A 26,816-nucleotide genomic window follows, 5' to 3' on the forward strand; every position below is an offset into this window, starting at 1 on the left:
CCCATGAGGGTGGTGAGACACTGGAACAGGCTGCCCAGGGATGTGGTGGAAGCCTCATCCCTGGAGGTTTATAAGGCCAGGCTGGATGTGGCTGTGAGCAACCTGATGTAGTGTGAGGTGTCCCTGCCAGGGGGTCAGAACTGGATGCTCCTTGAGGTCCCTTCCAGCCCTAACAATTGTATGATTCTACTGCACCATGTGGCCCTAACTAAGTACAGGCTGAAATGACTTGGCTCCTCCATGGCAGACCCAGAGGGGACATCTCATCAAATCCCCTCCTACTTAAATGAGAGGAAGATTCTTTCTGAGTACCCCTGTTTCAAGGCATGGTTCCTTGTTTGTTCACTCTAGAATGTAAATAGGACAGTGTGCTTGTCAGGAAAAATAAAACCAAGGGGGTTTTGTGTTCATAGAGATCACATCTGACATGTGGGGGTTGATGCTTGAAGGAAGCAGGAGGTTTTGTTCCTAGAAACGTGCAAGACATTGCTATGGGGCAGTACTGGTGCCTTCAAATAAAAACCACTCGCTGGGCTCCTGCCTGTTTTAACAGAGTAATAATGAAAAGATTCTGAGAAGCCTTTAAATGTTTTTCTTAGGACTTTTAAGTCATTAAGTGGATCATAGGCAGGTTTACTCGTTGTTTTTTTTCCCCCTCTGGTAATGCACATGCTTTCTTCACCCCAAATGACATCTCTCACAAACCACTCCTCAGATTTGCACCAAAATGTCCATTTAACAAAAGGCATTTCCCAGCCCTTCGCGGCTGTAATCACCCTCATTTCCCTCTAACCTCTTTCTGTCATCCCCTGTTACACTCAGGCTGAGTGCTACGGGGCAAGGAGAAGAACACAGCTCTCCAATTGTGAGGGCTCGAAGAGCAGCCTTCAGCACACAAACGCACGTTGGCAGAGAAAAAAGCATTCCTACCTCCCCACCCCCAAATTCCATAGACTGCAGCAACTGCTAACAAGTTCTCTCTTACCTTGAACAGCTAGCCTGCCAAAGGGCACAGAGCACCTTCACTCCGAAGGCATGTCCTGAGCATCAATGCCCATTTCTGCACCAAGAGGCCAGGAGAGTCGCTCACATCCCCTTCCTCCATGGCCTTGGCACTGAAGAACCTTTTGGAATGCTGGTTTTCAACTGGGTTTGGAATGAAACATCAGTTTCACCTTAAACACGTTGATGGCTCTGACTCCACCACAATTGAGGAGAGAAAAGAAACCCAAGGAAATTAACCTCTGTAAATAAATAACTGCAGTAACAGCCCACCCTGGTGGGAATGGAGAGCAGCCTCTGCTGCTCAGCAGCTACTGAGCTGGAGAAATCTTCTCAGCATGTGGTCGAATCATAACATATAATCTTAGACAATGTTTATTCCTACTGCATTTGTGTCGTTGGCTAAGGAGCAGCTTTAAGGAGAAAAAGCAGGCTGATGGGTTTTCTATGGCAACAAAACATGAGCACTGCCATAGGTGTCCAGCTATGCGGTTCTTTCTACTGAAGCTTCCCGAGACGGTTTGTGTTACCTGGTGTTGGAGCCCGTTTGCAATCAGTTTCTTCTTCCCGTGGCATTTGTTTTAGCAGTTTGCTGTGTACTCATCCGGTCCAATGGATGTGAAGTATTCCTATAGGATTTGCATTAATTAGCTGGAAAAGAGAGTGGCTATTCACATATCATTGCATCGTTTTGGTTAGTAGGGTGCCTTTAGAGCTAACAGCAGAAAGCACTTCAATTGAAAGTCCTTTTTGTTCCCCCTTCAGTGCATTGCTAAGGTACTGATTAGAGTCAACTGCCACATTCAGCACCGCAGGCAACCTTCTGCTGATGGAGGCTTTGGCCAGGATGGCCTTTTAAAGCAGCACATCTCCACTAACAGCCTTGGAGACCCAGGAATTGCATCTACAACTCCGAATTCCTAGGTGAGCTGGTATTGTTGGGCAGCATTCCTCAGCCTTTTTGGAAGCATTTATCAGAAAGAAATTAGTATCTGCTCTTCTTACACTCCTCAGTTCTGGGAGGATGAAATTCCTGCATGAAAAGCTGATTGTGCTTTATTTCTGCCCTGTAATTGGCTCCCCGAGGCAAATGTAGAGAGTCACGGCAACTACAAAGCACAAGCAGGGCATCCAAATGCAGAGCCCTTCCCCTGCTCACCTCAGGAACAGGCTGAGAGAGAAGCTGAATTAGAGGGGAAAAGAAGTGTATTGTTTGGTACTTACCTTTACGCCCATGCATATGCTAAAGCTACTCTGAGCTATTTCAATGACACTGTTTTCAAGTGCACAGATCCAATAATCAAAGAAATTACACAAGATGAAATGCCAACCAAATAATTCATGTATTTAACCCCTCCTAATCAGCACATGAACTTCTTTCATTATGATGCTTCTACAGTTTGGACTTTCAACCCTTCTAGGTACCCTTCTTGGTACTCTTCTCGAACCCCTTCTCGGACTTCTATCCCTGCCTTCTGCTGTTTCAATAGAAAACTCCTTTCCCACCCTTCATTTGGTTCAGCCACTCCTCTTTGCCATCTTCATGCAGACTTTGACACTTCTTCACGTGTCTGAGCTAGATTTTCTCTTCTGAACTCATCCCATTTCACTAGTGTTGACTTGTTCAGATGAGCACTTGCTGACACCAGCACACCTAACTACTGACATCTGACAGTGGCCCACCTGCTCCTCCAGCAGCTCTTCTGACTGGCCCATGCACCTGAGTGTAGTGGGGCTAGCAAAACACCTTCATGTTAGAATACACCCAAGTGCCACTTGTGTGTGCCGTCCCGATTCATTGTCACCAGGTGGTAGCACAGGCTGTCAGCTCCCTCACTAGGCACACAGGCAATGCTCACTGGTGTCTCCTTCCCTTGCAAGAGATGCACCTAAGCTTACTGGGAGAGTCTGTCCTGTTTGGGGGGAAAAATAGGGCAGGCTTTAAATGAAAGCTCTCTGTGGGAAGAGAAAGGGCCTGGCTTCTCTCTCCACTTTGTGCTGGAGATGCCAAAGCCTGCTATGGAGCTGGTGGCTCAGAGCAGCTTGGCTTCTCTGGGTGAGTCTTGCCCTCCCCCTGCAAGCTGTACTTCCAACGCTCATTTCAGCTTCTCCCACACAGAGTCTCTCCACTAGTGTATTTGCCTGCTGGGTCACATTGTCAGCTGCAGGAGTTAAGCTCTGGCCTAGCCCTTTCTCTTCTCCATTGAGGCTTCAAATAAGGAGATGACTGCTTGCTTTCACTTCCTTGGCTATTCTGTTGGCCTTGCTTTTTCAAGCCCCAAACGGCAAAGGCAGCTGAGATAAAATGCACCTAGCAGCTGCAGAGCCTTGCTGCCGTGTCCCAAGCCTGTCCTCCCCAGGCTACCTCACTTCTGTGTCATCCATCTACGAGGTGATTGAAGCTGTCTCAGCTCAGACAGCTGAACTAACTCAGAATAACTCAGTCACATGTTGGAATTGATTAAGTGACTATCAAACCAAAACTGTTTGCCCTTTCTAAGCAGAAAAAAAATGTCAATGTTCTCTTTCAATCTTCCCAACCCTAACCTGCTCTGGCATTCACAGCAACCAAGTTTTAAACCAAGCTTTCACTGAAGTGCAACTTCCTCATAGACCCTTAGGTGCTCTGATGGACTGGTGGTGGAAAACCAAGCAGACAGTTCTCTAGCACTAGTAAAAACTGCTAATTCATAGTATCATAGTATCAGTCAGGGTTGGAAGGGACCACAAAGGGTCATCTAGTTCCAACCCCCCTGCCATGGGCAGGGACACCCCACGCTAGATCAGGCTGGCCAGAGCCTCATCCAGCCTGATCATTCAGTAGCAGGAAGCTTCCTTCATCACCACACAGAGACCCCAAGTTCCTCCTTCTGGGGACAAATTATTGGCTGCTGTGCAAGTACCACAAATAAGGAATCTCCTCATGACCTTTATTTTTCTTTAGTTTCATAAGCAGTTGGATCCAGTGAAACAAGGTCAAATGGCAGTCCAGTAAAGGCTCTTTTTTCTTCAAGAGTATTTGGAGACTTCTCTCTACTACCAAAATACTCATTAAATGGAGTGAATTTTTACACAGGATTAATACAAAGCTGGTCCTTGAAACAGACACCACCAGTAGAAGGATCTTAGGCTAACAAAACTTGCAAACAGGTACTTCAAACTGTACAGAGCAGAGACCTTGCATTGAAGTAGAGCAACTGAAACAACCTCTCCTTGAGGCTATTGGAACTCCTCTCTAATCTCAAGGAACAGAATGAAATAATTGAAAAATACTGCCTAAGTAGAAGCTACTTTAAAGTCCTGGGGTTAAACAAGTGAATTAAAACCCAAAACTTCTTTAATCAGTGGGGGGGGGGGGGAGGGGGAAATCAAGGCACCACCATGCTTTGGGTTAAACTGGAATGCCCTTGTCCCAATTAGATGGATATTCAAAGGGGTATGATTTTGCCCTTCTCTGCAGTCTTTCACCAACTGTATAATTTGTAGGCCTGAAAGGTGCTTTTGAACCACTCTAGGAGCACATCTGACCCACAACACACTTCTCTGCTCAAAATTTTCCTTTGAAGAGGAAGGAAAATTGTCAGACACAAATGGGTGAAGGGAAAAAAAGCAGCAAACCACTTACAGAGCTCTTACTTTAGGGAAAAACACCCAAGGGGGTCAGAATGTATTTCTCACCTTCTTACCCAGATTACTTGACCACTTGTAAGTAGGCTTGAAGGCCATTAAGAGAAACAGCTACTTCCTACTGTTTTAAGACTCCTGAAGTACTTGGAGAACATTGGCACAGAAGCTATGTTACAGATGTCCATTCACTTGTAAGTACTTTTAATGCAGCTCCAAACATCAAAATGCTGCTCCTTTGACACAACTCCATTAGCTATCAGTTCCAAAATATGGCTACTCATATATATATATATATAAATACCCCCAAAACCTCTATGAGGGTATTTTGCATTTTGTAATGTCATTTACTGACATTTCTTGGTCACTGACCCCTGCTCTTTGTCTACAGTTTCAGTTCCTTCTCCCAACGTATAACAATGAGGAAGTGGTGCAAAATCACCTGGAAGGGCCAGGTGGCAACATCTAATTGCAATTGTAGTGAAGGCAGACACTGACATTAGTACATTTTACCTGTTTGGGGTTTTTTTTAACCCCACTCCCTGTTTTTCTGTCCTCTGAAGTCTCCACAGCTACTACTTGTTGACTGGCAAAGAGAACATAAACGTGAGTGAATAGGAAATAGCATTGTACATTGGAATCCTCTGCCTCACACAAGTTTACTGGAGGGTTGTTTAGCCAGTGTGCCAAAAACAGGTACAGAATTGTCTTATTGCTGAAGGAGCTGGAGAAGTTAATAAAATTCAGAAGAGAGCATCATCAGCAAGTAAGCTGTTGGAGATAAATGCAGGTAACAGGCACCTCATCTAAGCTTTCCAATTTTAGCCTGTGTAAGGCCAAATACCATTTCCATGACACTACAAGCTTCATGACAAGTAACACATGGCACAATAACACCTTCAGCAGAGATACGTGGACATGAAAGCATTCTAGAGTAAAATGGGACCAAGTGAAATGTTTGCCCTGACCCAGGCACTAAACCAGTTTGCTAAGGTCACAGAAAAAACCCAAGTACGTTTTCTGCCCCTACTTTTTAATCTGAAGTGTAGCCCTAGGAGGCAGCACAGGGCAGTGGGTAGCATTTTGCAATCGGTTTCTGTGGGTTAAAAAGCCCAGACCTGTAGTTACTTAAAACTTCCATTTATTGGTGTGCTAAGGAGCAAAGTAAGTACAATGCCACAGAAGTGCTGAGCTGAGCAGTGAGCGGTGGTGATGAGCAAGATCTGTTCTTCTGTCTCGGCAGAGTATCAGCAACCCAGAGGAGTCCTGCCCCGCAGGTCTTACTCGCAGCAGTCGTCCGCTGCCCCTCCGCTGCTCCCGCAGCCCTCGGCTGCTGGAGCGCAGTCTCCCCCCGCTGTTACCTGTTCCACGCAGCTGCCAGAGGAGCTCTGGCTGAGGCAGGCCTGCACCTCACTGCCATCAGCGTTGCAGCTGGCAGGACACGTTTCTTCCAGCGCCCCCTTGAGATGGGTACCTGTGCCCTCGGTCCCCGCAACCTCCTCTGCCAAGTCTATGACATCATCCAGCTGCTGTTCCGGATCCGCCTTGGCCGCTGTTGGGATCTGTGCTTCTAAGTTTCTTGTGTTCTCTGTGACTTCAAACTCCTGCTTCTCCTCTGCCATTTGCTTCTCCCTGGTGCTTGACTTAGCCTTTGTGGAATTCTTCACTTGCTTGTTGTGCATATCTTCTTTGGAGAATCTCCAGTGAAACTAGAAACGAGAGATGTAAATGTCGAAGGCCATCAGCAACGGCTTCATCACATGGACATTTACTGTTCTGAGCAGGAAAGGCTTTTGTTGTTTAGTTTTCATTCAAAGACTAGTCTGAGCAAAAAAAGACCTAAAATTTGCAGAAAGGGCATGACTAAATCAGAGGGGTTAAGCTCATTTGTGCCTACATGTACACAGCTCCTTGTGGTGGGTTGAAATTCCCCCCCAACTCATTTAGAGACTTAGCCCCAAAATGAAATTTGCCAGACCAGCTCAGCTGGAAGCAAATGAAGCTGCATTTACAAGCAAAACTACAACCTAGAAATAGGAAATGCAATGAATATGTACAAAATATACAATATTTACACATATTACACAGTTTACAAACAACACAAGAACCCCCCTGCACCAAACCAGGGGGCTACCAAGAGCTTCCACCTCTGGACCCCCTTCCCCACCCTCCTGTACAAAGGAAAAGAGAAAAGAGAAGAGAACAGCAGAAGGTAGCTTGTTAGTTACTTAGCCACAGCAAGAACACAGCCAAGGTCAGCAACAGCCAAGCAAAAGCTACCAGCTGGTATCAGCTAGAGCAAAGAAGCCAGGAAAGAGAGAAAAGTAGTTCACACGAGTCACTTTCTGTGAGTTACCAGCCCAGTGAGATTACTTAGGCCTGATCATTATTTTTCTTCTGCACCCAGTAGTGATTTATTTACATTCTACCACTTTCTGTGGAAAATTTCCCAGGCATCAGCCTAAAACTGCCACACTGCTACAGACAGGAAAGAGAGTGTGATGCATTCTGCTTCTGCTGCTTCGCATGCCCAGTGGGTTGCTGTGTCAGTGGCGAGGCCTGCAGCAGGCTGGCAGCCAACCTGCACCACGTGCAAAGCAAGAGCAGGTGATGCTGCGCAAGTGCAAACGGAGGAAGCAATCCCGTGGCCACCTTCCAATGTCTGTCACCAGGTTCACAGCACAACCAACACCATGCTCAAGGCTGCACCCAAACAGTAAAATACTCTGAACCATTGACAGGAATGTTTTGTGATGAGAAGCATGAGGCTGCCTCCTGCAGCACTCAGCACAAGCCACAGCCACCACTTCAGAAGAATGGTTTTACCTACTGTTTAAAAAACATTCATAGAACGGCCCAGGGCACAAGGAACCTCCAAAGGCCATCCAGTCCAACCTCCCCACAGTCAGCAGGGACATGCCCAGCTAGATCAGGTTGCCCAGGGCCTCGTTGAGCCTCCCCTTGAATATCTCCAGGGAAGGAGCCTCGACCACCTCCCTGGGCAACCTCTTCCAGTGTTCTACCATCCTCATAGTGAAGAACTTCTTCCTGATATCCAATCTAAATCTGCCCTTCTCTAGTTTGAAGCCATTGCCCGTTGTCCTGTCACTGCAGGCCTTTGTAAACAGTCTCTCTCCATCCTTCCTGTAGCCCCCTGCAGGTACTGGCAGGCTGCTATTAGGTCTCCTGGAGTCTCCTCTTTTCCAGGAGAAATGATAAAGGGGCTAGCAGTACCCTGAAATACTAACTGGACAGGTATGACAAGTATAAAGGCTGACAAATATGCCACAAGCAGATCTCCTTCACTTGTAAGAAAGTTATTGGAGCTTCCCAAGGAAAGCCAGGCCACATTCCAAGGCATTTCTGAGACGTCTTGCACATGTTTGTGAAGTCCTGGTGAACGTGCACAACTGTTTCATCAGCAGTGTCCACGCTGATGGGGGCTCAGGGATGGGTTAGGATGCAATGCTTGGATGGCATAAATAGAAACAATAAACAATAAATAGGTCAATAATGGAAGCAAGGCTTGGGTGGCATCAGGACATTAAGTGTTGTTCCCAGCACAGCCATGCCTGTGCCACAGCAGGCCAAAAGAAGGACTCGTGCTTGTGTCTTTTAGACCCAGATATTCATTCTTTGATCAAAAAGCCATTCAAAACCTATTAAAGGTTATTAGAATTAAAAAGACCAAACCACCAATGGAGCAATCTTATTTCCTTCTGCTAGCCAGAATTTAACCTAAAAACATAACAATAAAAAACCTGGCTTTCCCAAGACTCTTCTGGGCTCTCCATAAAGGAAGCCATTTAAATTTACAGCTTAGAGAAAGGGGAAAGATAGCATCTCAGCTCCCCAGCCCAGCTGCTTAAAATTCACAGACACCTGAATGCCTTCCTCTTTGATTTGCAGAAGTGCTGGGCACCTACAGCTCCCCTTGAACTCAAAGCTCTCTTTGGTGGAAGGTAAGATCAGGGCCCTGAATGCGATAAAGATCAAACTGCAGGAGACTGCATGTGCAGCTGTATGGTTACTCAGGTAGTTACATTCTGTTTCACAGAGCTGTACACAGCCAGCTCCTGCTGAAAGAAGCACCACTTCTGTCTCACAGAATTGTCAGGGACAATTTTGAAGGGACCTCAAAGATCATCCTGTTCCAACCCCCCTGGTCATGGGCAGGGACTCCTCACACTAGATCAGGTTGCTCAGAGCCACATCCAGCCTGGCCTTCAAAACCTCCAGGGATGAGGCTTCCACCACCTCCCTGGGCAACCTGTTGCAGTGTCTCACCACCCTCATGAGTGAGATAATCTGAATCTAGTTTTGCTCCATTCCCCAAAGTCCTATCACTACCTGACACCCTAAAAAGTCCCTTAACAGCTTTCTTGTAGACCCCTTCAGATACTGGGAGGCCACAATAAGGTCTCCTCAGATCCTTCTCTTCTCCAGACTGAACAGCCCCAACTCCCTCAGTCTGTCTTCATAGCAGAGAAGCTCCAGCCCTCTGATCATCCTCATGACCCTTCTCTGGACACGTTCCAGCATGTCCAGGCCCTTCCTGTAACAGGGTTCCAGAGCTGGATGCAGACCTCCAGGTGGGGTCTCACCAGAGCAGAGGGGAAGAATCACCTCCCTCGACCTCTCGACTTGCTGGCCACACCTCTCTTGATGCAGGCCAGGCTCTGGCTTTCTGAGCTGCAAGTGCACACTGCTGGCTTATACTGAGCTTCTCATCCACCAGCAACCCCAAGGCCTTTTCTTCAGGGCTGTTCTCAAGCCAGCCCCTGCCCAGCCTGTATTAGTGCTTGGGATTGCCCCGACCCAGCTGCAGGACCTTGCACTTGGTCTTGTTGAACTTCAGGAGGCTGGCTTGGGCCCAGCTCTGCAGCCTGTCAAGGTCCCCCTGGACGGATCCCTTCCCTCCAGTGTGTCTGCAGCACCACAGCTTGGTGTCCCCGGTGAGCTTGCTGAGGGTGCCTCAGTGCCACTGCCCGTGTCGCCAGCGGAAGTATGAAGCAGATGAACATGATTACCTCCTCACTGACAGAATGTTGCCCTAGTAAGAGCACATCTCTCTTACTGAAGAGAAAAACCAGCTGCACCACTCCTTGCATGTCTCCTTTTCCGCTCCTCTGGCTAAACACAACAGCAGTTGCTTGCTGTGCACAGGTGGGGTGGATGGGTTTCCAGTGCTGCAATGCCCTTTTCATCATGCCAGCCTATTCCCCTCCTCTGAGAGGTTATCTGTAAACATTGCAGCCATGCAGTATCAAAGTTAAACCCCCCCTGAGAGCCTGTGACGTTGCATATGCAGAATATTCAGTAACTTAATCAAATGCTGGTTGGCATCTTTGATGTGAGTCACTCCACTACTTACAGATGCTGAACCAGTCTTACATTGCTTTATATATCTATAAATCAATGAACCTCATTTTCCCTTGACCTTTGCTATGGAAATGTGCTGTAAGGAATTTGTGCCCTCAAACATGTCTGTCTGTTTAATACTGCCACAATGAGTAAATGCTCTGTTTAGTCCACCAGACATTGCTAAATAAGTTTTTATATCCTCCAATGAAAAAACCCTTCAAGTTCTGAGTCATCTGGATGGTGTGCATTTGTTATTGTGACACAAGAAATCAGTATCAGACTCAGTTACTTGAAGAGGTACAGTCACTTGTAGGTTCCCACCCCTTCCATTAAAACCTCACACAGAGGCAGGGAAAAAAATGACCAAATACAGGCACTCCAACCCTCATCCCAAGATCCCTTTAATCACTTGAAAACAGAGAGAAAAAGCAAGAAAGCTGGGCTCTGCAACACGTTCACAGAATACTCTGAGCTCTGTCTTTGCTAATGAGAGAGGCTAAATCCTATAATCACAATCATGCTCCCAGTGGTTCTCTCCTCCTTCAGTCAGTTCAAACATTCTCCTGGTCACCAGTTCATCTAAAAGATGACTTTCACAGAGCCAGGCTCAAAACCAGTGAGGGCTTTATAGATGAAAACTATCTGCAATTATCTCAGATGTTGGGTAAAATGCTCCTAGAGCTCATCTCTGCTTAGTGTTTCTGATCTCCTACTCTAGGTCAACTTCTGCACGGCCTCAAGCACACCACTCCTTCAGGTGACTTTTGCCTAGCCTAAGTGCACAGAGCTAGAATAAAAGTGAGCTTGTATTAATTGGCAGCCTTCTCATCATGTGGTTTCAGAGATCCTTTCCATACTTCACCTGGCTTTTCTGGTACTCAAAGGGCAAGGTAAATTCTAGTCCTACAGGAAGGTCACCACTTCTCCCAGTCTCCAGTCCTCAGATTTCAATCTCAGCTGTATACCATGACAGGTTTGGGTAGGGAATCCCACAGCTACACAGCTTCAAAATGGAAATAGGAATGCACATGTCTGTCCCTCATGTACATCATTAGCTGTTGGCTATGCTCTTGGATAATTTAGCTGGATTCAGGGGGCCTTTTTTTTGGTTAATTCTAGCAGAATTCATTAACATTCACACAATAGATAGAAACACCTGCCAAGATCAGGCATGCACCATGCTAGGCTCCATCAAAACAGGTAACAAGAAAGAGAGAGCAATTTAAATAGAAAAGACAGGCAGTGGGAGGGAGAAAATAGTATTGGTTCCACCTTGCAGGCAGTGAACATGGGCAGAGAATTCTAGCCTCAGCTGTAAAGAGAAATCTACATCTCTTCTACTGCTGTGACTTCAACAGAGAATGAAATATAAGAGCTTTCACATCATTTGAGCATTTCTTTGTTTCTCTCATTTGAACAGTTCAGATCCTTGTATCTTACCAAAGCAGCACAGAAATGCTGAATAGGCTTTTTTTACTTCTATGGGAAATCAATGACAATATTAAAATACCTCCAACAAAACCCAAAGAAACCAGGAGCTCAAGGTTATTTACCTTAGATTCTTTCTTCTTCGCTTTCTGGGGCAAAGAAGGTCTCTGAAGAAATACAATTTGCTTTGTAGATAAATTTCCCTCCCTGAAAAGAAACAAATGCACACTCCTGAGAATGAATTAAATTCATGTCCAGCATCACTCCAAGCAAAAATCCATCTCCGTAAGTTATTTCTGCAGGTCAAAGAACAGCAAAATGAAGAATGACCTAAACGCTGCCTGTCCCCAGTGTCTTTGCACAGCCTTGTGTTTTGGGTTGGGGGTGGGGGGAAGAGCAACTGTTCAGCCTGATAGAGCCTGTCAGCCTGTGACATACTTCTGCTGAATGTTTTAGCCTCAGTGTGTAAACACAGAAAACATTGTTTGGAGCACAAAGCAAGAAATCCAGGCTCCACGGTGCCTCTGTGTAGCAGCATCTATCTCCGTGACAACAGAGCAGTCCCTCCCTGGACACCAATCAGGAATGGGGCTGGGTGCTCCTTACAGCATGACAGGAGGCACAGCCAAATGGCAGCAGAGGTTAGATTGGGTGGGTGCCCTTTGGCGCTGTCAAGCTGGGCAGCGTTACTGAAGTTATAAATGGGATACAGGAAGCTGGAAGAGAAAGCAAACCATACATACCTTGTTAATTTTCTGTTCACTTCTATATTTAAACATACATGAAATACTTTAAATATGATTTCCCCCCTCCCCCCTGTTTCCCAGCACAGATGGCCTTTACTTTTTAGGTTTTTATGTGTAGGAGTATTCTCCATCTAGAGCCGAGCATATTTTTACTCTTTTAAGACAAAAAATGACGACTGATTATGTTGCTGTATAAATATATTCCTGATCAGGGAGAATTCAGAAAGCCCCAGCTTCATGATTAACAAGTGGGATGATTGTTTTTCACCACAGCTATGAAGAGCATTTTGAAGTGACTTGCATTTGTAGTTAAAGCCTCAGACTATTAATAATAGCACAGTAGACTGCAAAGTGATTACATATGCAAAGGAGGCACACGGTTCTTCTCGGCTAGACTGTGTATCAGCAGCATTAGACAACATCAGCTAGGCAACATCTCACTCCAAACACTATCACAGGTTTAGTCTGTGCTCTTAAGAGGAGCTGCTGGGAGATGCAGAACAGGAAGTTTACAATCAAGGAGTTTTCAGAGAGGCAGAGATGACAGCCAGAAAGCACACCGCTACCTCGCGGTGTTTTGTCTGTCGGACACGTGCTTCCTGCCCCAGGCAGCTTGTGATGCTCACAAAACCCAAACAGCTGCACCAAAGTTTGCAAGGGCAGCTGTTGCATGCATGCAAGGAGATCCAGGAGAGGTGCTTGTATGGACCTCAGTGTCCTAAAGGCAGTGCCTGACCCCTCCCTACCTGTTTGTCTTCACAATCGGAGTAGGAAGCACGCAGGTCAGCTGCCAGCCGTACATGGCAAGGGAATTCAGCAGCGGAACGTAATCTGTCTGCACTTCAACTCCCTAGGAGAGGGCAATCAACAGTTAGCATCATCACCTGGAATGCAATATTCAGCCTGCTAAAAAGAAACACAACAAAAAAACCCACAACAAGAAAACATACATGTGTGGGTTTTCTGGGAGGGAGAATGGGGTTTTGCCCAGAAGCGGGCAGCTAGGCAGGAAGGAAAATGTTTGAAAAGAAGAGAGACAGGGCCAATAGCCTGTACAGAGCAAACTGTCAGCTGAGCTTGTTTAAAATGGTACCTATCTGTGAGGCATCCACCCAGCTTTAGGTGGCAGACCTGAAAAGGACAAAGACACTGCATTTTATCAGTTCCCTTCTCCCAAGCAAAAAGATACTCAAGTCGTTAAAAGAGGACAGCATTGCTTGTCCCCTATCCTGCACCCATCTAGGCCAGAGTAAATCCTGAGGACCTGCACTGAAATCAGTCAGGTTACTCCACCGTGATGGACCACAAACAAAATGGCCAACAACAAAAGCACAGCTCTGGGCCTTTTACCACCCACAAATACACATTGCTTCCTCATCCTTCTGGATCAGGAAGCCTGTGGGCGAGACCAAAAGCATTGCCTTTCAGTGCAGAAGTCTGGCTCCAGCCACAGATCCACCCAGCACAGCCTTGCTCATTTTCTTTCTGCTAAATGGCAGACCCTGTAATTCACACAGAAAGAGCCAGGGTACTCTCCACAAAGATTACTCCACCGAGGTGCCTCATTGCCAAACCTTCCAGCAACTGAACAGAAAGATGCTAGAGCACATTTACTAGCTTTTAATTCTAATACACACAAAGCAGACAAATGGCAGCTGCTAATCTCTGCAAGTAGAACTACATTCCCCTGGGATAACAATTAAATTTGCCCAAAAGCTCAGGCACTTACCCTGGTTTCATGTGCACACAAAGAGTTTTAAGGGCCAGTTCTCAGCACAGGGTAAGGCACAGTGGCTTTGCAGCTCCAAAATAATATCCATTTATTGCAAAGTAATAAAATAGCCATTTGATCAGAACTAATCCAAATCCTGCTGTAGTTATTTCAAGGTACTTTAGTGAATTCCAGTCTCAGCTATTCCTTTCTTCTAACAAACGTAATTTAGGTCACTTGCTCTTCATAACTGAATGACTGCCTGACTATACCTATTAAAAACCTGATCATGACTACAAAGGCAAATAGCTGAAGAAGCTGCACTGCTCCTGCTTAAAAAGGTGAATGCTTAAAAACTACATTCCAGAAAGCACAGACCAGAGAACACTCTGCTGATATTATTTCTGTACAGGGGCTTTCAGGGACTTGCAGAGACACTGCTACTTTACAGCATCACTGTGTGCACATCAGAATTGCTAATGCCAGGAGAGGAAAGAGATGCCCTGCAAGAAGGGAGCAATGCCATGGGGTCTTTGACTCATGTTCTCTGAAGCAGCCAGGATGTATATTACAGCTGTGAGTGTGGCAGCTTCAGAGTCTCCTTGGACTGCCATAAGATGGTTATTTCCACCCTCCTTCCAGATTTAAAATAGGGTGTCCAAGGGTAATGCAAAAATTATGCCACTTCTAGATTTCTTTTAAGAGCTGATGCCTCAAGAAAACACATTAGTAACACATTTAGGATTTATGAGATGGGTCAACATCATCTTCCAAATATTAAGACAAAAATATCCAACATGAGCACTAAAAGCAAGGCCAGAGCATCCAACATTCTGCACCTGGAAGACCACATAAAAGGATGTGACCCAAACATTCCTTCCATTAAACAGCCTTTGTAGAGGGAAAAAATAAACCAGAAGGAACTCACTCATTTAGAGGGTGAAAGACTAGCAGGTCAGGAAAGACTGGCACAGCAGACCTTGTTTGTGCCCCAAGCAACATCTTGTGTTGCAAAGATGATTTCCATTTTGATTTCACTGCCTAAGGTTTGCCATTAGCATGAAGAACCTTCTCCTTGCATCAGGCTGTGCATCAAACGTCAGAAATCAGAGGGAGATTAGGGCAATGAGGAAGGACATCAATACCACACAGAGCTCATTTGGCTGCTGCAGAAGCCAAATTGTTTCAGGGACGCACTGTCACTCCTGCCACAGCCCTCTGTCCCTGCAGGCTCTGAGTGGCAAGACAAGGCTGGCTTTGGACCTGCCTGGCTTGTCAGGAGTAAGCATCATCTCCAGCAGATGATGTGTATCACAACCCCGGTGGTGTAGAAAGGAAATGAGCAGGGAAACCACATTCGGAGTACAAAGTTATTGCAAACTAAGTTCAAGACTGAAGCCAATTAGGCCTAAAGAAATTGTCTTTAACCAACCTGAAAAGGTGAAAAACTCTGCTGAAAAAGTTCTGCACAACAGTAACAAAAAAGGTGACCTTTCCTTTTTCATATGTGCTGGTACCCAACCCCATAGTCTGTGTGTTCCCCACAGTCTGTGTGTTAGGCTGTTTGGAGGAAAGGAACCTGATGCAGAGTTGCACACCTCCTCCGAGCTCCACATGCTCTCCAGCAGGCTCCCTCCCACTCTGCAGGATGCTTTGCTGGAGTCAGACACTGCACTTCCTTCCCAGGTCCCTGGGGGGAATAAACTGCTCCAAATAATTGGCTGTGTTTGAAGATCACAGTCTAGAGAAAGGAGTCACTCCAGAATAAACAGGTGTAACTCACACGGGCTTCAAGCTCCTTACTTGCAAATACAGATAAGTGAAGCTTTCTTTAAGAAGACAAGGAATGACTTCTCCCTCCCCCTCCTGAATCCTTGGTTGCAATCCTATCCCATGACTGGAATTTGTGTACCAGCAGGAGTCAGGGATACAAAGACCTTTAATTGGTGTCATATTAAATGCTTTCCAAAGCAAAAATGCTTCTACACAATCAGTCACTGGGGGATGGGTGCAGAGAAGGGACATGTTGTATTCTTTTCATATGCAATACAATAATTAAAACTATTTTTTCTGTTATTTGAGACAATGGAAAGAAAATTTCCAGCATGCACAGCTCCCTAAGATGAAATGACAATGCTCTTGCTAGCCAGCAAATACTGGATCTGAACAGCAGCAGAACTAGAAAGTACATGCCAGAGCCTTATTGAAAAAGAAGTGTTCAAATAATGCATCTCAAACTGGGAGACATTTCAGTGAAAGGGTGGAAAATTTTAATTAACTTGGTTCCCACTCTCCCCTAGATGATAAGTAATCTCTGATCACACCTGGAGTGTCAGGAAGCCAGAGCACATTCAGTAAGGTTTTCCCTTGGCTTGCATCACATGAAAAGAATTCATTTCATTTACAGTTGTACTGTTTGTTACCAGCGTTTTCTCCTCTCACAATGGCTTCTGCTCATTAGGAAAGGGACAAATGATTAAAAAAATTATAATGATAATATCTGGGGCAAGCCACAAGAAAAACTGCATTAACAGTTCATCTTTTCTTTTTTTTTCCCCCCTCCTACTGTGACAATTTTAACCACAGCAAGGTAATAAACAACACAACTACTAAGCTCTTCTGAGACAGAAGTTCTTTAGAAATCATTCTTTCCTGGGCTAAGTGGATGGGATTTACAAGGCAGCTATGGATTGTCACTATCTTTATTGATGAGCTGTATGAGGGTATTGAGTCCATCAGCAGTAAATTTGCAGATGACAGCAAGCTGGGGGCAGGAGTTGATCTGTTAGAGGGTGGGGACCTCAGCAGGCTGGACAGATGGGCAGAGTCCAATGCATGAGATTTAACAAAGCTAAGTGCTGGGTTCTACATATTGGCCACAACAACCCCATGCAGAGCTACAGGCTGGGGTCAGAGTGGCTGGAGAGCAGCCAGGCAGAAAGGGACCTGGGGGTACTGGTTGATGGTAGGCTGAACATGAGCCAGCAGTGTGCCCAGGGGCACTTGGTGCCACGGTTTAGTTGATCAGATAGTGCTGGGTGATAGGTTGGACTCGATGATCTCAAAGGTCTTTCACAAGCTGGTTAATCCTATTCTATTCTATTTAATATTTGTTTCCAGCGTGGATTGAAGAGTGGAAGACTGAAAAGCTCATTAAATACATTTTAATAAAACCTTTGTCGGCAAATCCTAACAGACTGTGTACTAAGATCTACAGACAGATGGCAAAGAGGATGGGAAGCAAAAAACACAAGTTGCTTTCAAAGTGTAACCTACTGTTTGTTGGGGGAAACAGGCACTACGTTCAAACCTGGCTCCTTGCAAAAACCACAGAGGGGCAACGAGGCTGGGGAGAGGCCTCGAGCACAAGCCCTACGAGGAGAGGCTGAGGGAGCTGGGGTTGTTTAGCCTGCAGAAGAGGAGGCTCAGGGGAGACTTTATTGCTCTCTAAACTACCTGAAGGCTGGTTGTAGCCAGGAGGGGGTTGGTCTCTTCTCCCAGGCAACCAGCACCAGAACAAGAGGACACAGTCTCAAGCTGCACCAGAGGAAGTTTAGGCCCGAGGTGAAGAGAAAGTTCTTCACTGAGAAAGTCGTTCACCATTGGAATGTGCTGCCCAGGGAGGTGGTGGAGTCACCATCCCTGGAGGTGTTAGAATAGAATAGAATAGAATAGAATAGAATAGAACAGAACAGAACAGAATAGAATAGAATAGACCAGGTTGGAAGAGACCTTCAAGATCATCGTGTGCAACCCATCAACCAATCCAATCCACCTAATCAACTAACCCATGGCACCAAGCACCCCATCAAGTCTCCTCCTGAACACCTCCAGTGATGGTGGCTCCACCACCTCCCCGAGCAAGAGGTTCAAGAGGGGACTGGCCGTGGCACTTGGTGCCATGCTCTAGTAGGCATGAGGTCTTGGGTGACAGGTTGGACTTGATGATCTTTGAGGTCTTTTCCAACATTGTTGATTCTATGACAGCCCACCAGGGTGGCAAACTGCACCCCCAGCCAGGGCTGGTTACCAGTCCCCATTGCTGCCAGAGCCAGCACTTCCCCTCCCAGGGCATGAAGGGAGGAAGAGGAAGGGGTGAAAGCGGACTTGCACCTTAGTGGAAGACAATAAAATGAGAGCAATTGAATATATGGGCTGTGCAAGAATGACCCAGTAAAAGCCTGCTGCAAATGGTTTATGTTTGCAGTAAGGCTGCTGACAAGGAGGCTACATCTAAGCTCTGAAGTTGTGAATTATGTGCCTTTTTCCTTTGCAGACTTCTCCCAAAAGGTAATTTCTGCTAACAATATAACGTTATTGCTCCATTAAAAACATTTATTGGAAGCAAAAGGATGTTTCACAAGTGTTTCAGCAATAAAAGTTGGACTGTGCTCCTCCAGCACTGAGCTGCTCCTAAATTTCCAAGAGTAACATGCTACAGCATCTTCCTAGCATATTCTTGCTACATATCCATTAGCTGTACAGCAGAGTGGTTTGGGATGGCTCCTGTACACTCAGTAACCACCAGTGCCTTTTGTCAGCAGATGGGCTGCTGACCAATACAGACTACCTGCCAAATTGGGATCTTAGTGGAAAAACCCCACAAAGTAATAAAAAAAAATCCAGAGGGAGGCTTTTTGCTCATGGCATAGGTAATTTAGAGCTACTTAATATATATGAATTCATGTAGTGAGAAATATCTTTGGGAATACAGAAAGACCATAACACTATGCAGGGTGGCATGCTGGTAAGAGTTCTTCTGCGATTCAGGTGCATCCAGTCACCAGTTCAACACACACAGAGGCTGCTCAGTACCATTCACATCTGGCTCCACATCTAACAGCAACCAGAAAGTCCTCCTGTGCCCACAAAGCCCACTTCTCTCTGTGACTTCTGCAGATGCAAATCCTACTTTCTAGCACATGCAGAAACTGACAAAAACATCTGAGTGCTCCTGATACTGCCTGCACCTGCAACACAGAAGCACACACGTGCTCAGCAGCACAATTTTGCATTCATAAGAAGCATAGGATAGGTAGCAAATGCTGAATGTGCTGACATGGAGGGCTCTCCACAAAGGAAGCATGGATGCACCTTATGAAATGTGTTAAACCCCTCATTGCACAGGCAACCTACACAAGATTGGACAACTCCACGTAACTGGCCATGGAGCACAAGAGATAAATGTGATCTGGCAATCCATGAGTCCATTCTCTTGAACAACTCTGGCATTTTTAGCTCACAATTTCTGAATCACTTGTGCACTATACCTTAATGTGAGTGTTGAATTTACTGTCTGTACATCAACTGCTTCTGGGGGACAAAAAAAACCAGAGAAAAACAATACCTGAGAACTTGTATAGTGCAAGCTGCTCTTCCACACACTGCTGAATCATCTCTGTGCAGCTTCCCCCATCACCATTTCCTTTGTGTAAAATTTATTCTTTAAAAATCTAGCTTTTGCAAAAAGGTTTTGTGCATCACTCAGAGGGGATGTAATAAATGTTTCTAAATATCTGAGGGCTGGGGGTCAGGAGGGAGGGCACAGGCTCTGCTCACTTGTTCCCTGGGATAGGACAAGGTGCAATGGATGTAAGCTGCAGCACAGGAGGTTCCACCTCAACACAAGGGGGAACTTCTTTACTGTGAGGGTCACAGAGCACTGGAACAGGCTGCCCAGAGAGGCTGTGGAGTCTCCTTCTCTGGAGACTTTTAAGGCCCATCTGGATGCATTTCCTCTATGACCTGAGCTAGATTGGATGGTCCTGCTCTGGCAGGGGAGTTGGACTCCATCTCTTTGGGTCCCTTCCAACCCCTGACATCCTGTGATCCTGTGACCACTCCATCATTATGGACTGAAGATCTGCTTCCATGTGAGAAAGGCAACTGAAGTACAGACTCTCCACTGCCACCCATTCAGGCAGCAGGAGAGTAAAGGTTGGCACTGCCCTTCATTTACATGCAGCCTGTGCGTGAGATTTATGGGGGCCCAGCACCTGCTTCCCGTGCCCTTCAAAATGCCTGGCAGTAGCACAGGGTAAAAGAGATGCATTAGCCAAGGCACTACTGCCTGGCTAAAGGTGGGCTGCTGGGGAAAAGAAGAATGACTTGCTCCTTGTGGGCTCTTTAACAAAGTACCAAAGAGGACAGAGATATTTTTCTCAGCGTGTTCTTAAGCAGCAAGTTCAGACCTGGCACATTCACTTTTTCCTGAAAAATTGTATGGGTGAGCAGAGAACTACTTCTTAGATCTGATCTTATCACAAAGCTAAGCAAACCATGACAGACAGGAAGTGCTTTTTTTGGTTTTATTATTCATATTGTTTCAAATCCTGTGCTTTTCTGCCTGTTTGCTTCAAGCTCCCTTTACTCACGTGTTAGACATTCAATACTGCCCACACCACGAGAACCATTCAGGGAAGTCCCAAGTTCATACTGCTGGGTTTTACTTAAAAAAAATAGCCTGTGGATTTTAATCTTTTATAGAGCATATGGAAATGGGCAGATTCAGACTGGATGTTAGGAAGAAGTTCTTTCCCATGAGGGTGGTGAGACACTGGAGCAGGCTGCCCAGGGAGGTGGTGGAAGCCTCATCCCTGGAGGTTTTTAAGGCCAGGGTGGATGTGGCTCTGAGCAACCTGATGTAGTGTGAGGTGTCCCTGCCCATGGCAGGGGGGTTGGAACTGGATGATCCTTGAGGTGCCTTCCAACCCTAACAATTATATGATTCTATACAGATACTGAGTACAGTGAACAATACATATTCATATATGCTACTTGAACATCTTGCATATAAGAATGAGAATTACAAAGACCATTTGAAGATCAGCTTGAAAAGCAACAAGAGGCAAAGTACTGACATATTATGTCCAGGAAACATGTATGTCCTTTGTAAAGAGGATCACACACACACAGCTGCTTTTCATACCCGTCACCATCAACTCCTTTGCTGACCTGGTTGTGCCTTCCTCCTACGGCCACAGACAGCAGAATGTAGCTTAACTGACATATGACCTAAATCAGATTTACAGACAAATCAAATCCTCATTTCCAGAGAATTTGTTTCAAGGCTCACAGAAAGCAAGTTACAACCTAGGCTCAGCAGAGATATTTGGAGAAATGAGGAAGCTGGGGTTGCTTAGCTTGGAGAAGAGGAGACTCAGGGTTGACCTTATTGCTGTCTACAACGACCTGAAGGGGGGTTGTAATCAGGCAGAGGTTAGTCTCTTCTCCCAGGCAACCAGTACCAGAATGGGAGGACACAGTCTCAGGCTGCGCCAGGGGAGGTTTAGGATGGAGGTTAGGAGGAAGTTCTACACAGAGAGAGTGATTGCCCACTGGAATGGGCTGCCCGAGGAGGTGGTGGGGTCGCCGTCGCTGGGGGTGTTCAGGACGAGGCTTGACAGGATGCTTGGTGCCATGGTTTAGTTGATTAGGTGGTGTTGGATGATAGGTTGGACATGATGATCTTGAAGGTCTCTTCCAACCTGGTCTATTCTATTCTATTCTATTCTATTCTATTCTATTCTATTCTATTCTATTCTATTCTATTCTATTCTATTCTATTCTATTCAAAGGGCTGACCATGTCTACAGCAGACACTGAGCCTGTTGAGTCCCACCAAGGAAACGGCAGCATCGCGGTGTAGTTGAGATTTTAACTCATGTTAGTACCAAAGATATGGCAGAGCAAAACAGAAAGAAGGGATGAATCACCAGCTGAAGATTTTAAACAAGAAAATACCTGCAAATTAAGAGCAGTATTTTAAAAGAACGAGGCCACAGAGGCAGAAACCTAAAAGAAATGTTACAGCACTCAATTTTGAAGTCAGTATTAGCTATTTTGTTTGGGGTAATGGGGAAGAGAAGGTGACAGATTAGAGTTGAAGAGTGTCGTGGTTTAACCCCAGCCAGCAGCTACACACCAAACAGGCACTCGCTCAAGGAAATCAGGCAGGCTCTGATTAATCAGAACTGTCTACCCACATTTGCCTACACAAGCAGAATTAAAACCATCAAACGAGTTTCAGGGCTAGAGCGCAGAGGCTGCGGTGGAAATAATCCGCCTCGACAGTTTTAGAGTTAAAGCGATAAGGATGAGAGCAGCATTTTGTCATTGGGAGTCCTGTGGTCATTTGCAGAGGACACCACAGCTCTACCTTGAGAAGAAAGAGTTAAATTACTCAGAGCTATTACATCCTGTCTGCTGCTTGGCGGGACCACATACTGTGACAGCTGCGAGCTTTACATCCTCTACAAACTGACATTTTACACACATACTGAGTGCATCACACTGTTCAGCTTGTTTTCTCTATTAGCCTTAGCAATTAAAAAGGCAGCACTTTCCCTGCTAAGAGGTGTGCCAACCCCTCTCTTTTGCCTTTATGGTAACACAGCAAAACATTACCTTTTGATTTAGCAATGTCCACTGTTTATGTCTAAGGACACTGATCTATGCCTTCCTTCTTAATACAAATAGCTTTCTTTTGTCGTGGCTCGAGTTCTTCTGTTTCTTTCTTCTTCTTAACTGTGATATAGCAAAATAAACTTACATTCAGTTCAGACCACTTCTGAACAAGACCACAGATCATCCAGATAGCCAAACTGGATACAAATTTAAAGTAAGGATCCATAATGCATACTTTTCCGTCATGCTGCCCATCAGGGCTTCTTCCACTGCTTTGGTACACAAATGGAAAAGGTTAATCTAGATCAGAGCTGAACCTATACCAAAAAAAGAAATAAGGCATTCTGCATGAATTAGTCATTCCACTGCTACATAATTATCTCTGTGATAACTTTGATGTATTCTAAAAGGAAACAAAGATTTTACTGGCTTTTGGACATCTTCTGTCACTACTGAAATCCATCTCCTTCCCTCACAATGTCACATTTTACAGCCCTTCCCTCTGCACTGCACTATTCCATGTTTATAGTAAATGAAAACTAATTCTCACAGGGTTTAACAATGGGGTGACTTGGTCTTCTGGGTATGATACTTGGCAAGTGCCTACAAATTTCCTGGCTTCCAGTCTTTCTTTTGTGTATTTGATGACTTTACCTACCTATGTCCATTATGTCTGAGAAAAATGAGGCAAGAAATGCACAGTTAGTTATATAAATGTCAGGAGAACACAGAGATAGTCGGCTCTGCTCTTCCTCTAAATGGGTAAGACCTTTGCAAGAGTTCCCCAGTGCCTCAACCTCCTACTTTCAGCAGGCTTTCTCTTCTCCATATCCTTCCACTTCCAGGCTGGTGGGCAACATGTTCAAAATGTCCCCAAGAGGGCCCCTTGATCTCAGAAGAGCAAAATCACCAGGGAACACCCAGCACCCAAATTTTAAACTACAGCAGAGAATAATCTGATCATAGTGACAAGCTGTGGATATGCTACCAGGCAGTTTCTGACACTGCACATGTCTGGAACAAGCCCTCCAATGTTAGCCCTCACACAGACATGATGTGCAGCAGTGCAGCATCTCATGACATGCCAGATGGCACTGGGAGGTTGATTCCTTAATCTGTTGACCAGCTGTGTCTCCACCATGGAATTGCTACAATCAAAAGCAAATGATACTCTGGCTACTAGGGCTCTAGCACCTCAAGAGGCCCTGCTAGAAGAGACTCTTCTGCTGTGCTGTACTGTTTTGGTCCCCACTCTGGCATCCCAGAATCCCCCTTACCAGATGCTGTCTTCATCATGCAGCTTGAGACCAACTCTCCTACATCCACACAGGCAAACCAAGAGGTCTGCAGGGGCCATTATGCATTACTTTGCTGCAATATCCTACTGAGACAGAGAATCCTTAACTGGTCAATTAAAAGCCAAACTGATTCAGACCAAGAATTCACTTAAGTCAGAAAGCTGTGTCCAACAGGGCTGTAAGGGACATCTAAGGAAGAGTAACATGTATCAGGGTAAGTATGTAGTATACCTGCCTGTCCTGGGTTGAGCAGACAGAAAGCTGTTTTACCCCTCCCTAAAGGAGTAAAGCAAGAACTCTCTGCAGGGGGGTTGGACTGGATGATCTTTTGAGGTCCCTTCCAGCCCCTAGCAGTCTGTGATTCTGTGAAAATTGGAAAGAACTGGAAATTTAAATGAAAATACTGCTCACAAATATACACAAAAATTGCAAACCACACAAACTGCTTATCCATCCTGGGCTTACCAAAACCTCACCAGGTCAGAACCCTCCCAAGACCTTCCCCCCAACCAGGCCAAAACACCAGGCCTCAGTGCCCCTTCCACCTCCCTGCTTCCAACCCCACCAGGCCAAACCTGTGCAGATAAAATCAGCCAGGCCACTAAAGGCTGAAAGCTTCTCCTGGAATACCAAACAAGACAAAACAGCCCAACATGATGGGAGCAGGAGAGAGGGACAAAAAGGCAGAACAGACAGCAATGTCCATTTATATAGGGGATGCAGGCTGATGGGAATGAAATAACATAGATCATGTTTTCCAGTGTCCACCCCCATGTCTATCTAGTCCTTCTGGAGGACCTTAAGAACCTCTGTGATTCTTAAACCCATAACACTGCCCCAGACATTTTTTGTACTTCCTCCCAGCACATCTGGTTTGGTTTCTACTAAAAGGAATCCAGTTTGTGCAGTATGAGACCATTCTGTGATGCGGGGCTTGAGTGGGGAGGGTCAGAGGATTCACTTCAGAAACGCACTCCTGATCTGAATTAAAGTTCTCGTACAAACACAGAAGTAGGTAATGCAGAGGGAAAAAAAACAACACTTCCACCTGAACCCATCTGAACTTCTTGAACCTGCAGCATTCTCTAGAAGGCAGTTCCACAGATCTGCTGCCTGGTTCACAAAGAATTACTTGAGTTACCTCCTTTTGGTTTGTTTTGCACCTGACCCTGACCAGTGCCATTTGACAGCCCCTAGTTCTGATACTGGGAAAAATGGCAGTCAGTCCCTATTGTCATGCTTCCCGTGATACAGGAGACCTCTACCTATTGCACTCCCTTCAACCCTTCCATTCACAGGCTGAAAGGACACACAATGCAAAGTCTTTCTATCTGTCTGTATCACTGGTCATCCTTGCTGCACCCACTGCATCCAGTGTTAACATAAGCTTCTGAAATACGGTGCTAAAAGTACACCGTTTTAGTACACAGCATTATAAGCTTGCTGCTTCACCCTCTATTATTTTCCTAACAGTTTTTAACATATGGTTAACATTAAAGCTTCTTAACATTTGCCTTCTCGATCAGGACTGACCTAGTGCACTCAAGGAACCATCTGTCATCATCCCACAACCCAGCTCCTGAGCGGCAACACCCCAATTCGACCACACGATGCACAAGAACTTCCAGTCAGGTCTGTGACAACTGGAGCAACATTAAATGCAATACAGGAATCACTTGTCCAGATGCACACTAGCACAGGAGAAGCTGCCATTAACACATCAGCCTCTTCCTCAAGAAGTTTCTAGCCATTATTATACATTATATGGCCATTCCTTGCTACACTACCAAGTCGCCGTCTAATAACCAAAGCAGTAACCCTGGGATTTTGCACATTCAGGCTAGCATCTGTTCCATTTCCTCTCACTCTCTCCTCTTGGCACGGGTGTGCCTTGCTTGTCTTTCTTAAGATTTTACCCCATTTACAAAATATTCCAAGCAAAAAGATGAGGCATTGCATTTCAGACATTTCTTCCTGGCAGACTAATTGGCTAAAACAAAACCAAACCAAGCCTCCTCAGAGTTACACAGTGGTATCTTCTGTTCCTCCGTGACCTTTTTGCTTCGAGTCACCACTGATTTTTCAAGTACCTATCTGTGTAGCAGATTTGCTGTGGAAGATCTGCTCTGACTGATCTGATCTGAGTGTTTCCACTCTTCTGAGTGTGCACCTGAATCAGCAAAAAGCCAATCTAAGACACACAGGGTTTGTTTATAGGGACCTATCCAGAGCATACAGTTCTTTCAGCACACGAAGGAGGTCAGACAAACAAATGCAGTTATTTGTGCAGCCTTGCCGCAGCCAAGCCAACCTAAAGGGCCCTCTTCTTGAGAACTGCGATACTACAGTGACTTCTATGATCATGTTGCCCTGACAACCAATGGAGATCCTCTTTACAGTTAATCTAGCAGACATCTGTATTTTTGGGACAGATTGCCCTGAGCCTCACTGCTCATCACCATTCACATTTTCCATCCCCCAGCAAAGTACGGAGATTACTAAAATCAAAAGTGTGTCGTACAAACCTCGAGTGTGGTTAACTGGTGTCACTCTTATGTTGCATCCCTTTGCTTCAGCTGTCTGCCTTGCACTGCTGAAGCACAGATCAATACATGGGACTCTGCCTCACAGCCCTGGAGTGTTTTGATGTACAGAAAAACCAAGGAAGAAAAACTGCATATGTACCTTCAGGACAGTCCATTGCTCTACAACAATTGCATCATAGCCCTGCATGGTTTTATTGTCTTCCACAGCAACATCTTCAAAGAGAAATATTCCATCCATTGTCCCATGTAAAGAATCTGTTAAAACACAAGGTTACAGGTAAGATTTATGGAAAGTACCCAATCATTACAGAATCACAGAATCAACCAGGGTGGAAGAGGCCTCCAAGATCATCAAATCCAACTGATCACCCAACTCTATCTAATCAACTAGACCATGGCACTAAGTGCCTCATCTAGTCTCTTCTTAAACACCTCCAGGGATGCCAACCCCACCACCTCCCTGGGCAGCCCATTCCAATGGCCAGTCTCCCTTTCTGTGAAGAACTTCTTTCTAAGATCAAGCCTAAACATCCCCCTGCACAGCTTGAGACTGTGGCCCCTTGTTCTGTTGCTTGTTGCCTGAGAGAAGAGACCAATCCCCACCTGGCTACAACCTCCCTTCAGGTAGTTGCAGGCAGCAATAAGGTCTCCCCTGAGTCCCTTCCATTAGTGAGGCATTTGAATTTATTAA

At 45.6% G+C, this 26,816-nt stretch overlaps 1 protein-coding gene across 1 annotated transcript in view; it reads right to left on the reverse strand.

Moving 5' to 3' along the window:
- Positions 1-5,165: 5,165 nt before the first annotated feature.
- The window catches only part of RFTN1 (raftlin, lipid raft linker 1), a 117,389-nt gene continuing 95,738 nt past the window's right edge, over positions 5,166-26,816 (reverse strand). Inside the window, exons 7-10 of the mRNA XM_054161223.1 lie at positions 26,265-26,380; positions 12,911-13,014; positions 11,544-11,625; positions 5,166-6,335 (exon numbers count right to left, since the gene is read on the reverse strand). Coding sequence (XP_054017198.1) covers positions 5,907-6,335; positions 11,544-11,625; positions 12,911-13,014; positions 26,265-26,380 — 731 coding nt within the window. The 3' untranslated portion in view covers positions 5,166-5,906. The remainder of the gene's footprint in view (positions 6,336-11,543; positions 11,626-12,910; positions 13,015-26,264; positions 26,381-26,816) is intronic.

This window comes from Dryobates pubescens, chromosome 4 (assembly GCF_014839835.1).
Source record: "Dryobates pubescens isolate bDryPub1 chromosome 4, bDryPub1.pri, whole genome shotgun sequence".
Taxonomy (NCBI): Eukaryota; Metazoa; Chordata; class Aves; order Piciformes; family Picidae; genus Dryobates; species Dryobates pubescens.